General features: G+C 42.5%; 1 protein-coding gene across 1 annotated transcript in view; it reads right to left on the bottom strand.

Moving 5' to 3' along the window:
- The window catches only part of col14a1b (collagen, type XIV, alpha 1b), a gene marked incomplete at its 5' end in the record, with an annotated part of 113,270 nt that overhangs the window by 66,216 nt on the left and 30,531 nt on the right, over positions 1–16,523 (bottom strand). The window contains 12 exons of the mRNA XM_084158273.1: positions 453–575; positions 3,288–3,417; positions 5,055–5,197; positions 6,570–6,638; positions 9,563–9,695; positions 10,559–10,698; positions 11,079–11,205; positions 11,556–11,695; positions 12,972–13,101; positions 13,981–14,126; positions 15,688–15,975; positions 16,442–16,518. Coding sequence (XP_084014399.1) covers positions 453–575; positions 3,288–3,417; positions 5,055–5,197; positions 6,570–6,638; positions 9,563–9,695; positions 10,559–10,698; positions 11,079–11,205; positions 11,556–11,695; positions 12,972–13,101; positions 13,981–14,126; positions 15,688–15,975; positions 16,442–16,518 — 1,646 coding nt within the window. The remainder of the gene's footprint in view (positions 1–452; positions 576–3,287; positions 3,418–5,054; positions 5,198–6,569; positions 6,639–9,562; positions 9,696–10,558; positions 10,699–11,078; positions 11,206–11,555; positions 11,696–12,971; positions 13,102–13,980; positions 14,127–15,687; positions 15,976–16,441; positions 16,519–16,523) is intronic.

Raw genomic sequence — 16,523 nt, 5'->3', positions numbered from 1 at the left:
AGTAGTGGTAGTAGTAGTAGTAGTAGTAGTAGTAGTAGTAGTAGTAGTAGCAGTAGTAGTAGTAGTAGTAGTCATAGTAGTAGTAGTGGTAGTAGGATAAGAGCGTCTGCTAAATGATGTAAATGTAAATGTAGTATTAGCAGTAGTAGTAGTAGTAGTAGTAGTAGTAGTAGTAGTAGTATTAGTAGCAGTAGTAGAAATGGTAGTATTAGTATTAGTAGCAGTAGTAGTAATAGTAGTATTAGTAGCAGTACTAGTAATGGTAGTATTAGTATTAGTATCAGTAGTAGTAGTAGTTGTTGTAGTAGTAAAAGGTCAGGTGGAAGAGATGGGTTGTATGATAGATCATTTTAATAAGCAGTATTGATGTGTGTTGTAGGGTTTATGTGGGTTAGATAGGCTATCTTTTGAAATAAGCAGTACTGTGTGTGTGTGAATGTGTGTGTACATACCAGAGATGGGTTTGTAGACGACCCTGTAGCCCATAGTGGGGGATGGGGGCGTGTTCCAGGTGATACGGAAGCGGTTGTACCATTCCTCCGACACTCTCAGGTTCCTAGGAGCAGACAGTGGTACTGCAGGAAGAATGAAAGAGCAAGGGAAAGAGAGAATGAAAGAAGAAATGGATAGAGGGGGAAAAAGTATGGAGACGAGATAGATTAATATAGAGAGGGAATTAGAGGAAAAAAGAAAGACAGACAGACAGACGGACGGACAGACAGACAGACAGACAGAGGGTGGGAGATAAAGGTATAGAGTGAGTGAGTGAGCGATAGACAGAGAGAGAGAACAGAACACACTCAGAAAAAAGGTACATTTTCATCAAGTACAGTAATGAATTGTAGATGAGAAACTCTGTGTACATATGAATCACTCAGTCTCCTGTCCTAAAAAGAGAAGCACATTGAGAGTTCTTAAATTAAACACGGTACATGTCTGATGGGCTTTTAGATGACTAACTCTGAGTCACAGACTCACAGCATTGGACTGAATTACAACTGTATTCAGTAGTGTTAGCATAATTTGTCCAGACCTGTTCCATACAAAACAAATCATTCACACACACACACACACACACACACACACATCCAATATGACATGTTGTTTGAGGGATTAGCCTAATTTTTCATTCTTAAAGGGGACTGTCATTTTCAGAGCAGGGAAAATAATCAGCAACTACTCATGTTAGCATTTGAGGAAGATGAAGAATGTAAATGTGAATTCCATAAAAAAATGTTTGCTAACAATGTGGGTGCCTTAAGCTTCTGACAACCTCCACAGGCGGGATTACCATCTCCTGTCAATCAACAGCTGATTCAAGCCAATGAGAGCTCTCTGATGTAGAGGTGAAGAGCTTCCATTGGATTTTTCAATATGTGTCAATTATATAAAGAGCATGGGTATCTCACCTACGGTGAGGGTTCATGGACTAACTAACTAACTAACTCATTCATTCCCAATGGGCAACACTGGTTGAAATGACATCATTACAACCATTCAACAAGGTTTGCCCAGCTTTACCTGCTGAGTTTACTCCATTACAGTGGGGAAAAAAAGTATTTAGTCAGCCACCAATTGTGCAAGTTCTCCCACTTAAAAAGATGAGAGAGGCCTGTAATTTTCATCATAGGTACACGTCAACTATGACAGACAAATTGAGATTTTTTTTTCCAGAGAATCACATTGTAGGATTTTTAATGAATTTATTTGCAAATTATGGTGGAAAATAAGTATTTGGTCAATAACAAAAGTTTCTCAATACTTTGTTATATACCCTTTGTTGGCAATGACACAGGTCAAACGTTTTCTGTAAGTCTTCACAAGGTTTTCACACACTGTTGCTGGTATTTTGGCCCATTCCTCCATGCAGATCTCCTCTAGAGCAGTGATGTTTTGGGGCTGTCGCTGGGCAACACAGACTTTCAACTCCCTCCAAAGATTTTCTATGGGGTTGAGATCTGGAGACTGGCTAGGCCACTCCAGGACCTTGAAATGCTTCTTACGAAGCCACTCCTTCGTTGCCCGGGCGGTGTGTTTGGGATCATTGTCATGCTGAAAGACCCAGCCACGTTTCATCTTCAATGCCCTTGCTGATGGAAGGAGGTTTTCACTCAAAATCTCACGATACATGGCCCCATTCATTCTTTCCTTTACACGGATCAGTCGTCCTGGTCCCTTTGCAGAAAAACAGCCCCAAAGCATGATGTTTCCACCCCCCTGCTTCACAGTAGGTATGGTGTTCTTTGGATGCAACTCAGCATTCTTTGTCCTCCAAACACAACGAGTTGAGTTTTTACCAAAAAGTTATATTTTGGTTTCATCTGACATTCTCCCAACCCTCTTCTGGATCATCCAAATGCACTCTAGCAAACTTCAGACGGGCCTGGACCTGTACTGGCTTAAGCAGGGGGACACGTCTTGCACTGCAGGATTTGAGTCCCTGGCAGCGTAGTGTGTTACTGATGGTAGGCTTTGTTACTTTGGTCCCAGCTCTCTGCAGGTCATTCACTAGGTCCCCCCGTGTGGTTCTGGGATTTTTGCTCACCGTTCTTGTGATCATTTTGACCCCACGGGGTGAGATCTTGCGTGGAGCCCCAGATCGAGGGAGATTATCAGTGGTCTTGTATGTCTTCCATTTCCTAATAATTGCTCCCACAGTTGATTTCTACAAACCAAGCTGCTTACCTATTGCAGATTCAGTCTTCCCAGCCTGGTGCAGGTCTACAATTTTGTTTCTGGTGTCCTTTGACAGCTCTTTGGTCTTGGCCATAGTGGAGTTTGGAGTGTGACTGTTTGAGGTTGTGGACAAGTGTCTTTTATACTTATAACAAGTTCAAACAGGTGCCATTAATACAGGTAACGAGTCTAGGACAGAGGAGCCTCTTAAAGAAGAAGTTACAGGTCTGTGAGAGCCAGAAATCTTGCTTGTTTGTAGGTGACCAAATACTTATTTTCCACCATAATTTGCAAATAAATTCATTAAAAATCCTACAATGTGATTTTCTGGATTTTTTTTCCTCAATTTGTCTGTCATAGTTGACGTGTACCTATGATGAAAATTACAGGCCTCTCTCATCTTTTTAAGTGGGAGAACTTGCACAATTGGTGGCTGACTAAATACTTTTTTTCCCCACTGTATATATCTTTAAAGTTCGTATTCCACATGAAAGAAGAATACAGAAGCACAGAGGCTTCCATTGTGCCGAACAGAACGGAACATATATCTCAGAGTCTGAGCCTGTCACTAAAATGTCACCACGGAGAGAAGGTCATGCAGACAGACTTACAGGTACGTCCCATGCGGCTGACACCGGGGCCGTCTCCGTCGGTGTAGACCGGGGTGACCGTCACCTTGTACTCCGTGTCAGACAGCAGTGGCTGCAGCAGGAGGCTGTTCTGACCACTGGGGACCATTTTCTAGAACACAGACACACATACAACTGGCAATCACGATACTAGGACGAGGTTCTGGTATTGTCTGGAGTGGAGGTCGGTTAAGGGACATACTGGGTCAATGTGACTGGTGATTAAATGTATTGGAGTTGTATCAGAGGAACAGATTAAGTTAGTAGGTAGCCGTGCACCAGACCTGTCTGTGCTGTCATGCCAAACAATGACCATAGGAATTGACAATACAGCACAGACTGTCTGGGACCAGGCGAGCTAATAGGAGCTCTGTGATGGCTTTGTTTTTAGTGATAACAGAAAGATTGATTGATCTGATTTCTGTTTTCGCATCTTTTGTTTGCTAAGCAAATCTTCATGTCCTTACGTTATGTGCAATAGCGTGTGATAGTAAAGTGAATGAACATGCTGTACTGAAGAAAACCATTCAGCAAATGACTGAGTGAATTGAATGATTAAAAGGCCATGAAACAAAATTGAGCAGACAGAGATGAAGTACTGTATTTAGGAGAATCTCTCGTTTAGGGCTTAAAAACCACATATTTTAGGCAATCAATGAATGACAAAAAAGAATACCTCCCAAAAATAGTTAAGAACATGTCAGGTCTGCACTTGAGCAGAAAACTAGAATTTGAATCATACTGGCTCTGGTTATGTATGAATCTCTGTATGCACATAATAAACATTAATTAAACAATGATTTATTCATATCCACATCTAATAGCTGACAGGAATATAGTTTTAAACAGCAATTCATTGCAAAGTCATATAGGCAACACTCATAGAAATCTACATGAAGTGAGTGAGCATTAAACAAATAATGCTAAGCTTGTCTTGCTAAACATGTATGTGTTTTGGGGTACTTTGCCACCAATTTATGTACAATTTTGATTATAAATAGACATTGAATTTGAAATGAAGGTATAGACTACCTAGACACTGATATCAGTAAATGTAATTGGAAAAATAGTAAAACAAGATACTTTTAAACTTTCAGGAGTTAGGCTATAGAAGTTAATTGAGTAATGTATTGAACAACGCCTAACTCGACATGTGAACACTGTGAATTCGTAATGCAGGCTGTCTAATTTCAGAATCCCCTAGAATGTCTGTCATTTCTGGACTGCAGCCACTCCTCCCTCCCCTCTCTCTCTCTCTCCACCACAGTCAACCTCTTTTTCTCTCCGTCTCTGTCTCTCTCTCTCATCCACTCTCCATTCCTCCTCTCATTCCTGTTTGTATTCCGAGCGTGTGCGGTCTAGCCTTTCCTCCATCCAAAAAAGTTTCACAGCCATGACAAGCGGCGAGCGGTGAGCTTGACAAATCAATTTCAGGCAAACGTGATGAAAATAGCAGCTAGTGTTTTCGAAGGGGGGGACCGCAGGACGGAGTGCGACCCGAGTGGCCGAGTTCCAATGCCACCGCCGTTGCCAAATTAGATTTTTTTCTATAATGTGGGCGCTCCTTCATAAACTATTTATAATTTGGACGGTTCAATCTAGTTTGGAATGAAGTATCTGTGAAGAATGCAAACTATCAATCCCCTTGACTTTGCTACAGAGTAGGGCTGTGGGTTCCACTCTACTGCTCCTATTTCTGGGCTGGCCTTTAGTGAACAACAAAGGAAGTCTCCTCTGTCTGCGTCTTACCGTCTCCTCGTCACGATCGCCCCTGGCGGTGACATAGGCAATGCGGTACTGACGCACGTTGCGGTCCTGCAGCTCCCAGGACACCTCCATGCTGAAGGTGGTGGGATCACTAAGCAGGAGGTTCCTCACACCCAGATGCACAACTGGGAGAGGGAGGGAGGGAGATGGGTAGAGGGAAGGATAGATGGAGGAAGGGAGGGAGAGAGGGTACAGGAGGTTGGAGGAAGGTAGAAAAAGAGGGTAGTGTGGGTGGAGGGAGGGGGAGAGGGAAAAAGGGAAGCAATGATGAGTTGAGAAAGGGAGGTGGAAAATGGAGAGGTTAGAGGCACCAGGTGGCTTTACTATGCAGACATTTACATTTCAGTCATTTAGCAGACGCTCTTATCCAGAGCAACTTACAGTTAGTGAGTGCATACATTTTCTTTCATACTGGCCCCCGTGGGAAACGAACCCACAACCCTGCTGTTGCAAACGCCATGCTCTACCAACTGAGCTACACGGGACTATGTGGGTGCATGCATATATTTGAATAAACACAATATTAATAGACTAATGATGCAACAGTGCAGAAAGAGAGGGCACACAAACACAGGGATCCTGATGAGATCATAGCTACATACAGTATGAAGAATTTCACTCCAAAACTCTACATATCCATTTTCAGATATGTTGGTAAATTAGCTTTTATTGTTTAAAGAAATTCTGAAAGAGATTGGTGTATTTTTTCACTATCTAATCATGGCATGGGGTTGTTCAATGACAGACGTATTTAAAATCTGTCACTTAATGGATTAATTTCAGAGACAAATAATTATGTTTTTTTTCAAAATACTATATATCTGCCTCACTCTCAGAGAAATAAGTAGTACTGCTAGGTTTTACATAGTCAAATGTACCAAATAACTTCGTTTCATAAAGAAATGTACAAATGCTACATTTGTGACACCAATAGCAAAACAAAATTACAAAAATAATTATATACAGTAATAGGAGATCTGTATGTAAAACATTGACATTTGACATTTTAGTCATTTAGCAGATTATCTTATCCAGAGCGACTTACAGTAAGTGCATTCATCTTAAGATTGCTAGATGAGAAAACCACATATCACAGTCAAATTTACAGTATACGAACCTCTATTCCAGCTAAACAATGGATATATAGCATCTTGCAAAAAAACAAATTTTTTAAACCTATGAATAAAAAACCGGAGAAAATTAATATTTTACCTACACATGAAGGTACCCATAAGTCATCATTTCTGATGAAAAAACACAAATGTGATATTTTGGGGGGATATAGCGTTTTGGAAATAAACTCTTTATATCATTGATAATGGATGAGGTGAGTTGCAATTTCAAACCAAGTGAAAAGCACTATATAAATGCAATCCACTATCATTACCATCACTATTATATTCAACAAGACAAGTTGGGGAAATTACTATTAAAAGCTCTCACAAAATTAACTTTATAAAAATCTATACAGTGCATGACCGAAAAAATCTAGTTTACCTGCTGTTGTGGTAGCTCGTGTGGTAGTCGTGGTTGTAGTAGCTTTTGTGGTAGTCGTTGTTCTTGCCACTGAAAAACAGATAAATTGGTCAGGTCAATCAATAAATCAATACATTTATGAATTCAATTTGATTTGTATAGTGAGGATTTCAGAAGAAGAATAAGAGGGGATATACACGATATACAGTACTAGTCAAAAGTTTGGACACACCTACTCATTCAAGGGTTTTTCTTTATTTTTACTATTTTTTACATTGTAGAATAATAGTGAAGACATCAAAACTATAAAATAACACATATGGAATCATGTAGTAACCAACAAAGTGTTAAAAAAATTAAAATATATTTTATATTTGAGATTCTTCAAATAGCCACCCTTTGCCTTGATGACAGCTTTGCACACTCTTGGCATTCTCTCAACCAGCTTCATGAGGTAGTCACCTGGAATGCATTTCAATTAACAGGTGTGCCTTCTTAAAAGTTAATTTGTGAAATGTCTTTCCTTCTTAATGCGTTTGAGTCAATCAGTTGTGTTGTGACAAGGTAGGTGGGGTATACAGAAGATAGCCCTATTTGGTAAAAGACCAAGTCCATATCATTACTTTAAGACATGAAGGTCAGTCAATACTGAACATTTCAAAGTTCAAGTCACAGACACATCTCAACATCAACTGTTCAGAGGGGACTGTGTGAATCAGGCCTTCATGGTCGAATTGCTGCAAAGAAACCACTAGTAAAGGACACCAATAAGAAGAAGAGACCTGCTTGGGCCAAGAAACATGAGCAATGGACATTAGACAGGTGGAAACTTGTCCTCTGGTCTGGAGTCCAAATTTGAGATTTTTGGTTCCAACCGCCGTGTCTTTGTGAGAATTGGTGTGGGTGAACGGATGATCTCCGCATGTGTGGTTCCCACCGTAAAGCATGGAGGAGGAGGTGTTATGGTGTGGGGGTGCTTTGCTGGTGACACTGTCAGTGATTTATTTAGAATTCAAGGCACACTTATCTAGCATGGCTACCACAGCATTCTGCAGCGATACGCCATCCCATCTGGTTTGGGCTTAGTGGGACTATCATTTGTTTTTCAACAGGACAATGACCCAACACACCTCCAGGCTGTGTAAGGGCTATTTTACCAAGAAGGAGAGTGATGGAGTGCTGCATCAGATGACCTGGCCTCCACAATCGCCCAACGTCAACCCAATTGAGATGGTTTGGGATTAGTCGGATGGCAGAGTGAAGGAAAAACAGCCACAAGTGCTAAGCATATGTGGGAACTCCTTCAAGACTGTTGGAAAAGCATTCCAGGTGAAGCTGGTTGAGAGCATGCCAAGGCAAAGGGTGGCTATTTGAAGAATCTCAAATTTAAAATATATTTTGATTTGTTTAACACTTTTTTGGTTACTACATGATTCCATATGTGATATTTCATAGTTTTGATGCCTTCATTATTATTCTACAATGTAGAAAATAGCAAAAAGTAAAGAAAAACCCTTGAATGAGTAGGTGTGTCCAAACTTTTGACTGGTACTGTATACAAATGTATGTGGACACCCCTTCAAATTAGTGGATTTTGCTATTTCAGCCACACCCGTTGCTGACAGGTGTATAAAATTGAGCACACAGCCATACAATCTCCACAGACAAACATTGGCAGTAGAATGGCCTTACTGAAGAGCTCAGTGACTTTCAAAATGGCACCGTCATAGGATGCCACCTTTCCAACAAGTTAGTTCGTCAAATTTCTGCACTGCTAGAGCTGCCCCAGTCAACTGTAAGTGCTGTTATTGTGAAGTGGAAACATCTAGAAGCAACAACGGCTCAGCCGCGAAGTGGTAGGTCACACAAGCTCACAGAATTTGACCACAGAGTGCTGAAGTGCGTAGTGTGTAAAAATCGTCTGTCCTCGGTTGCAACACTCACTACCGAGTTCCAAACTGCCTCTGGAAGCAAGGTCAGCACAATAACTGTTCGTCGGGAGCATCATGAAATGGGTTTCCATGGCCGAGCAGCTGCACATAAGCATAAGATCACCATGTGCAATGCCAAGTGTTGGCTGGAGTGGTGTAAAGCTCGCCGCCATTGGACTCTGGAGCAGTGGAAACGCATTCTCTGGAGTGATGAATCACGCTTCACCATCTGGCAGTCCGATGGACGAATCTGTGTTTGGCGGATGCCAGGAGAACGCTACCTGCCCCAATGCATAGTGCCAACTGTAAAGTTTGGTGGAGGAGGAATAATGGTCTGGGGCTGTTTTTCATGGTTCGGGCTAGGCCCCTTAGTTCCGGTGAAGGGAAATATTAACGCTACAGCATATAATGACATTCTAGACTATTCTGTGCTTCCAACTTTGTGGCAACAGTTTGGGGAAGGCAGTTTCCTGTTTCTGCATGACAATGCCCCCCGAACTTGACTGGCCTGGACAGAGCCCTGACCTCAACCCCATCGGACACCTTTGGGATGAATTGGAACGCTGACTGCGAGCCAGGCCTAGTCACCCAACATTAGTGCCCGACCTCACTAATGCTCTTGTGACTGAATGGAAGCAAGTCCCTGCAGCAATGTTCCAACATCTAGTGGAAAGCCTTCCCAGAAGAGTGGAGGCTTTAATAGCAGCAAAGGGGGGACCAACTCCATATTAATGCCCATGATTTTGAAATGAGATGTTCAATGAGCAGGTGTCCACATACATTTGGTAATGTAGTGTAGTTTAGACTTTAATGTCAATATTTCAGCACAAAGGTGTTTCTCAAGACCAGTCTCAATGAACAATGCACTGTCGCAAACATACAACAAATGGGTAAAAAAGCTGTGTACTGGACATGCACGATTTTAACAAATGCATTGAAAGTCACAAGGTGATTCATCGTAACCCGGCTCAAAGCCCCCAAAGAGCAAGCAGTAGCACAGTGGAAACATTAAATCAATACAATAATCAATACAATCCCCAATGTTTAATTAACCCTGATTGGAGTGAAGTTTCCCTTAATTACCTGTTGACTCTGTGAGGGTCACGGCGTCGCTTTCCTCCTCGTTTCTAAAGACAGCAATCAGAGAGACTTCGTACTCAGTGATGGGCCTCAGTCCAGTCAGCAGGTGGCTGTTCATGTTACCATTCACTAGCATCTTCACCATGGAGGGAGGGAGGGAGGGAGGGAGGGAGGGAGGGAGGGAGGGAGGTGGAAGGAGGGGGGATGTAGTGAGAAGTTGAGTCAATGTCAGATATTTCTGCTGCTACCGAATGCACTTATGGACTGGAATTCTACAGTCACCAAAAGGGCTTCAACATAGCACTGTAGCCCATTCCTGCAGTCAATGACCAAAAGTGCCCTCTGTGGCCTCATGGGTGGAATTTTATTAATCATATTCATAATTTCATAATTTTTTACGACGTAAATTCAGTGTTTCTATGTCAAACAGTTTTGTTATATTTCAGTCTTCTGTGATGTATATAAAGTGTAATATTGGGATGCAAACTCAAAATGGAATAAATGTCAACTCTATATCTGACATGGTGCAGCTGTCTTTTTATTTTAAGCCCATAAACATGTGTGTGAGGTGTATACTTTTGTTTCAAAGCAGATTTGTTTAAGACTACCAAGAATCACTCTGTGTGACCCCGATTTAGCCCACTGCAGTAAAAGGTTAAAACACATAGAAGGTAAGTAACCAATCCATATCTGTATCTAGCATGACTGGCTTTGTGTCAATATTCAATGAGTGCCTGCAAATGTCAATCTTTAAGTGCTCAGGGATGTGATAGAAAGTATGCCAAGCAGTGTGGGAGGTGAGCCAGACACCTTCCAATACAGCATACATAACCTGAGAGAAATCACGTAGCAGAAAATCCGCTAGCAGAGGCAATTCATTTGCAGTCAGAGATTCTTTAGCTGATGTGAGACACTAACTGCACTGACAGACAGACAGAAACACAGACAGACAGAGAACTATCCATCCATTCAACTAACCAACAGACATCAGACACAGACCTCTTTAGTGTCTCCTCCTCTGGTTGGGTTCCAGGTGAGTCTGTAGAGGACCACGTCTTGGGCTGAGTGTTCCCAGGTGACCCTGAAGCTCTCTGTGGAGACTTCACTGCTCCTCAGGTTTAGAGGCTCTGGGACTGTCTCTGGATTAGACACAAAGGGTAAAGAAGCCTCAAAATAATGGAAGGAGAGTTCCACATCACTTTGCCATCCCCCATATGAGTGGTCACATTCACAGTCAGCACTCACTTTTAGATACACTTTATCACATGTAAGAAACTGTTCATGACTCAGCGTTTCATCTTAAAATGCAGCTAGATAATTTGGTAGCACTTTCCATTGAAATAGAATGCCCACCCATCACGGAACATTGAATTGACTGGGAATGTCCGTTCTATTAATTATATTTATATGGCACTTTCTACAAGCCACAGCATGTATGGTCTTTTTTGTATAATAAAGGCTGTTGTTGAAAGCCAAGAGCTGCCAATAGCATTGCTTATACGGGTAGAGACAGTCTTACTAGTGGTGAAGCTGTCAGTTAGGGGCTCTGCCTGGCCCTCGTCATAGATAGCAAAGATGGCCACCGTGTACTCCGTCAATGACGTCAGGTTCCTCAGCAACAGGGTGGTGATGCGGCCAACGTCCATCTATGGCCACGGAAGAGAGGTCAGGGTTAACGGTCAGTGTGAGTCCCTCTATGTGACAATAACACATATATACAGTATATATATTTTATTTTATTTATCGCATCTCATAAAGGTGGTATCCTTCCAGTGATGCCTACTTTTCTATACATCAGTCAGCACCAGATTATATATAACACATTATATATTCTATAAGGTTTATATGTTAGCAAGATGCTATTCGTGCAGAAACACAGAACTCTCTTTGTAAAGTTATTTATTTAGGGGGAAAGTCTGCAACATTAACATTAACACGATCTATTCATGGATTTAAAGCCCAGCTACGTTATTGGCCAAGTGCCGTGAGCTCTCACCTCATTGGTCTGCACTCCATCTGTCTTGACGTACATGATGCGGTAGCCATTGGCCTTCTTGGACGTCGCCTCCCAGGTGAGTCTGGCCGAGCTGTGGTCGACGTCGGAGAAGTGCAGGTTCCGCGCCGGGGTCAGGGGTACTGGGAGAAGAGGGGGGCAGAGAACAGGAACACGGGTCAACCCTAATATAGTTATAATTAAACACAATAGCCTGAGTCACCCTCCCGCTGGTGCATGAAGTAAGTGACTCTTTTTGTTTGAGAGTTCCTCTCTGAGGAACAAAAGGGCAGAAGAATGGCCTTTTGAGGACAAAGCACATTCTCTGGCAGAGTTAGAATTTAACAAGGAGCTTTAGGTAGGGCTAGAAGTCCTGCTTACAATTACTCCCGTTTTTTCTTGCTGCGGTTCATTCACCTCAATTTAAATGAGGGTCAGCGTTTAACTTTAGACGCAGGGAGCATGAAAAGGATGCAGTGAAGGTGGACTGGGTTCAGTTGGAAAGGAGGGTTTTAAAGTTTGTCAAGGATCTATTCCTACCATACTGCAATGCTGTCATTCTTAAATGTGACAGATCACTCCAAAATCAGCTTGTCTAATGTTTTCAGATGTCCTAGGTGGTCTAATGTTGAGATGAGTTGAGAACACACAATCTGTTATTTAGATCATGTTACATATCTAAATTCCAAATGAATTGGACATACTACCAGCGTTTTAGACAGTGTTTATCTTTCCCATTATTTTGGGGTTGAGACATATAGGCTGGATCTACACCACATCCAACAAAGTTTTATTTTGGAGTGAACTAAAATGTAAATGTAACTATTCCTTTAAGGCACTATCCTTTCCCTTAAAACAGACTAACTACTTTCTGAATTGTTTTCAAGCCTCTGTATATCTACAACACAGGTCGTGACACCGCCCTTATAAATGTTCAAAGAAGGATAATAACACATGAATGAGGCGGTTAGCAAGGTGGTGACTGACAGTTCGTCAATGTCAACACTAAATTGATGTCCCCAAATAGCTCTGAAATGCAGCATTAGCACAAACACCATTGTTTTGGCAGCCTGTTCATTAGGTCTGGTTCTAAAGCTTGCCAGGGCTTGACAGATGCAGACAGAAGTATGCAAATTCACTAGGCCTGATGGCTAACCAAACATCTAAATACCTACAGTAAATATCTCATGCTCAGCCAGTAAATATGCATCCCATCTTCTGATAGCGATTTACAATTATTATGACAGCTTTATCTACTCATGTTTTTACAAGCGCCACAACTGTTTTCTTACTGGTAGCGCAGTGTTGCTGAAATTGTTTTCTGTGTGTGCGTATATATCGGTGTGTCTGCTTATTCATAATGTGTGTGAATCTGTGTGTACACGTGCATGCGTACGAGTGTATGAGGCGGTTACTCACGCGTGGTCTCCTGACTGGTCATAGGGTCACTGGCCTCCTCTACGTACATGGCGTACACGGTCACTGTGTACTCTGTGTCTGGAGTCAGGTTCTCCAGTTCCACTTCATTCACCGTCTCAGCCACTTTCACCTGCACAAACATTCATCAGAGACCTTAGACAACCTTAGACAAGGTGACAGACAGGTACGCAGAGACGTTGGCAAAGGAGCAAGATATATACAGGGGGTTGATAGACAGAATATCAACCATCAAACAAACAAGGGCAAGGCAGCCAGCCAGAAGTGATACATGAGGGTGTGAATAAAGTGACTTTTCTTGCCTTTTCCAGAATGAACCATACTGCCTCAGGATTCCATTAGTTTTAGGCTATTCTAGCTAGACGCTGCAGATTTTAACAAAAAAAAAACAGATATGCACTTAAAACCTGTCTCGATCAATCGACAACAGCCAATGTAACTTTAAGTGAAAAAAGATACAAGCGCAAAAACCTAAAGCATCACTTTGAGAAAAATTAAGCGAGAAAAGCCCTATACGGTCTTGTGTTGTGCCCCAACAGGCTGAGCAAGTGAAACTGTGAACCTGAACTGATTACTGTGCCTGGAGGGAGTGTTATTTTTTAATGAGCACTAACAGGATGGGTGGAATTTGAGGGGTGGAGGACTTTGCCCTCAATTTCTCTCTCCCTCTCTCTCTCCCTCTCCCCACGCCCCCTTTCACTGTACTAGTTAGAGTGTATTTAAATATTTCCTTGCTTTGAGTCTAAATGCCCTCCCTACTTCTTTACTTTCCTCTGTATTTAAATTTAGCCACTCCATTTCTTAAATCCTCTTCTCTCTCTCTCCCTCTCCATCTGTGCTTTGGATTATATTTATTCTTTACTTTTCTTTCTGACAGTCTTTTCTCCTTCTCTCTGTCTTTATTTTACCATCTCATTCCTCTTCTCTCTCATTCTCTCATCCTCCTTTCTCTATCCTCTCCATCCTCCCTTCTCTCTCTTTTTTCTCTCACCTCCTTCTCGTCGGCGGCGTCTCCCTCGGTCAGCGGGGCATAGAGGATCATGTAGCCAGAAGCCCCCTCTGCGACCCTCCAGCGGGCTCTCATGCTATTGTGGGTGATGTCAAACAGCTCCAGGTTGTTCACCATGGGCAGGGCCACTGCAACACACAAGGGTTATACAGGGGTCACATCATAGAATTACTAGAACAGCCATCAACATTCAAGTCAACATTCAGGATTACAATTCTATATCAGTCATATTGAGCGTACCAATGAGGGTGCAGTCAAATTGCTGAGGTCAGAGGGGCTTTGCCCGTTCTAGTAATTTTATTTATATGGGTCACACAGAGGTCACACACAATTCACACAGGGTTCAGACTAGGACATGACTTAGACCAGTAGACCAGGTTTAGCAAAACCCTCCTTATGGAGAGCTCAAATCAAATCAAATCAAATTGGATTCATCACATGCTTTGTAAACAACAGGTGCAGACTAACAGTGAAATGCTTACCTACTGCATATGCAGGTTTTTGCTCCAGCCCTGCTCTGTCTAAGACAGTTGATTCTACTCTAATCAAGGTCCTGACGTGCAGCTGCTTGGTAGAATCAGGGGTTAGCGGTAGGAAGTAGGTTAGGACAGTTACCGTAGCAGTCCATTTCCCCTCTTCATATCACAGAAGCAGCAGGTCCAGGTGCTTGGAGTGCCGGTAGGGAGTGATTGTTCACAGGTGGGAGTGATTACCTAGCTGAGAAGCTGATTGGAAGTAGCCTCCTGACCCGGCAGGGTTTTCCCATTTGTGTCTGAATCATTTTCCTTAGGTTGGCATGCCTTTTTGTTTTTCCTTTTGTAGACTATTATCTTCGTCACCATTTGAACCTAATAACTTGCTTGGGCTGGCCGACTACCGATTCCCAACTGAGCTCTCCCTGGACCCTGGTGAGTAGGCTATGCTGTCTCCACTAGGGACAAAGACATACAACACCCTGTTCGCTTACCTCGACTCCGAGAGGTTACAGACTTGTTAGCATGTCCTAGCTGTCCTTGATTGGCCAAAGTTTATATACACTCTTAGAAAAAAAGGTGCTATCTAGAACCTAAAATGGTTCATCATTTTTGGTTCCAGGTAAAACCCTTTTGGGTTCCATGAAGAACCCTTTCCACAGAGGGTTCTACATGGAACCCAAAACCGTTCTACATGGAGCCAAAAATGGTTATCCTATGGGGACAGCCGAAGAACCCTTTTGGAACCCTTTTTTCTAAGTGTGTAGGTTTGCTAACCAGTATCGTAACATACTATGAGGAGAAGCAAAAGTCAAATTGTAAACAATTAGGTATAATTCACAATTCACACAGCAAAGCAATCTCCATTCCTGTTAACCTGTTTGACCAAGAGTGGCCATAGCCCCTCCCTTAAATTACATGTCTATAGAAATACATAAATGGTCGGCCTAAACGCAATAGGGGCTACTTAAGCGCTCCAAAAGTGAGAGCACTTACAGCATTACTGGATGTTTGGATGTCGTAAATTGTCTTCCTTCCCCCTCCATCTGTATGTCAGTCTTGACAGTGGTAGGTTACTCACCATCCCCATTAACTTTGAGACAAGGTCAATTGTGTACTTAGTATTCACAGATATCCAAAGGGGGATTTCATTGCCATTCATCAACTTCTAGCCCCCACTAAATTAGATGAGATTCAGTTTTGTAACTAGACTTACATGTGGTGGCACTGCCTCGGAGAGCCTCGCTAGCTGAGCTGGCGTAAATGGCGAACACGGCCACCTGGTACTCAGTCAGGGAGAGGAGGTAGTTGAGCACCACCGTGTCCACTGTGCCCTGCACCACCTTCTCCTCAGGCTGGCCCCCGCTGGCAGGGTAGAACACCACCCGGTATTTCTCCACCGTTCCAGGGGCGTGGGTCCACGACACCCGGAAACTCCTGGCCGTCACCTCCGAGGTCACCAGGTCTCTGGGAGCGGCCATGGTGACTTCTGGGCCTGTGTCGCCTGAGAGAATGTAGCGTGGGAGAAGAAAGAGAGAAAGGATGGTAGGATGTAGGGTGGCAGAGGAAAGTGAAAGGGTTAGAAGATGTAGGGTGGCAGAGGAAAGAAAGGATGAGAGGATGGATTTGTTTGCTTTCCGGTGGATTTGTCCAAAATGACTGAAGTGTCACTATTTAAACACTGTCTGTTCGTACAAAGGAACACTATATGACTAAATGTCTATACAATCCAATGCATTTAACCCGGGTATTCAAAAATAGTATTTGAAATAAGTATTTTACAAATAACCATTCAAATACTCAAATAGAAGTACTGTACTTGTTTTGGTCTGTGTATTTGAAAATACTAAAATACACAAACTGATTTTAAATAACAGATACTCAAATACACATGTATTTGAATCCAGGTCTGGATTTAACATTCTCAATTCTCTTTTCTGAATATACTACTGTACTTGAATCTGTCTCACCTTTGATGGCCTTGTCGAGTTGTTCGACCCGGTCGCAGACGGTCCTGGTCAGACCCTCCACGATGGAGCTCATGACGCTGAA

The sequence above is a fragment of the Coregonus lavaretus genome (assembly GCF_964263955.1).
Source record: "Coregonus lavaretus genome assembly, chromosome: 3".
Classification (NCBI taxonomy): Eukaryota; Metazoa; Chordata; class Actinopteri; order Salmoniformes; family Salmonidae; genus Coregonus; species Coregonus lavaretus.
The sequence above is the reverse complement of the archived record's forward strand: the minus strand, read 5'-3'. Positions and strand labels throughout refer to the sequence as shown.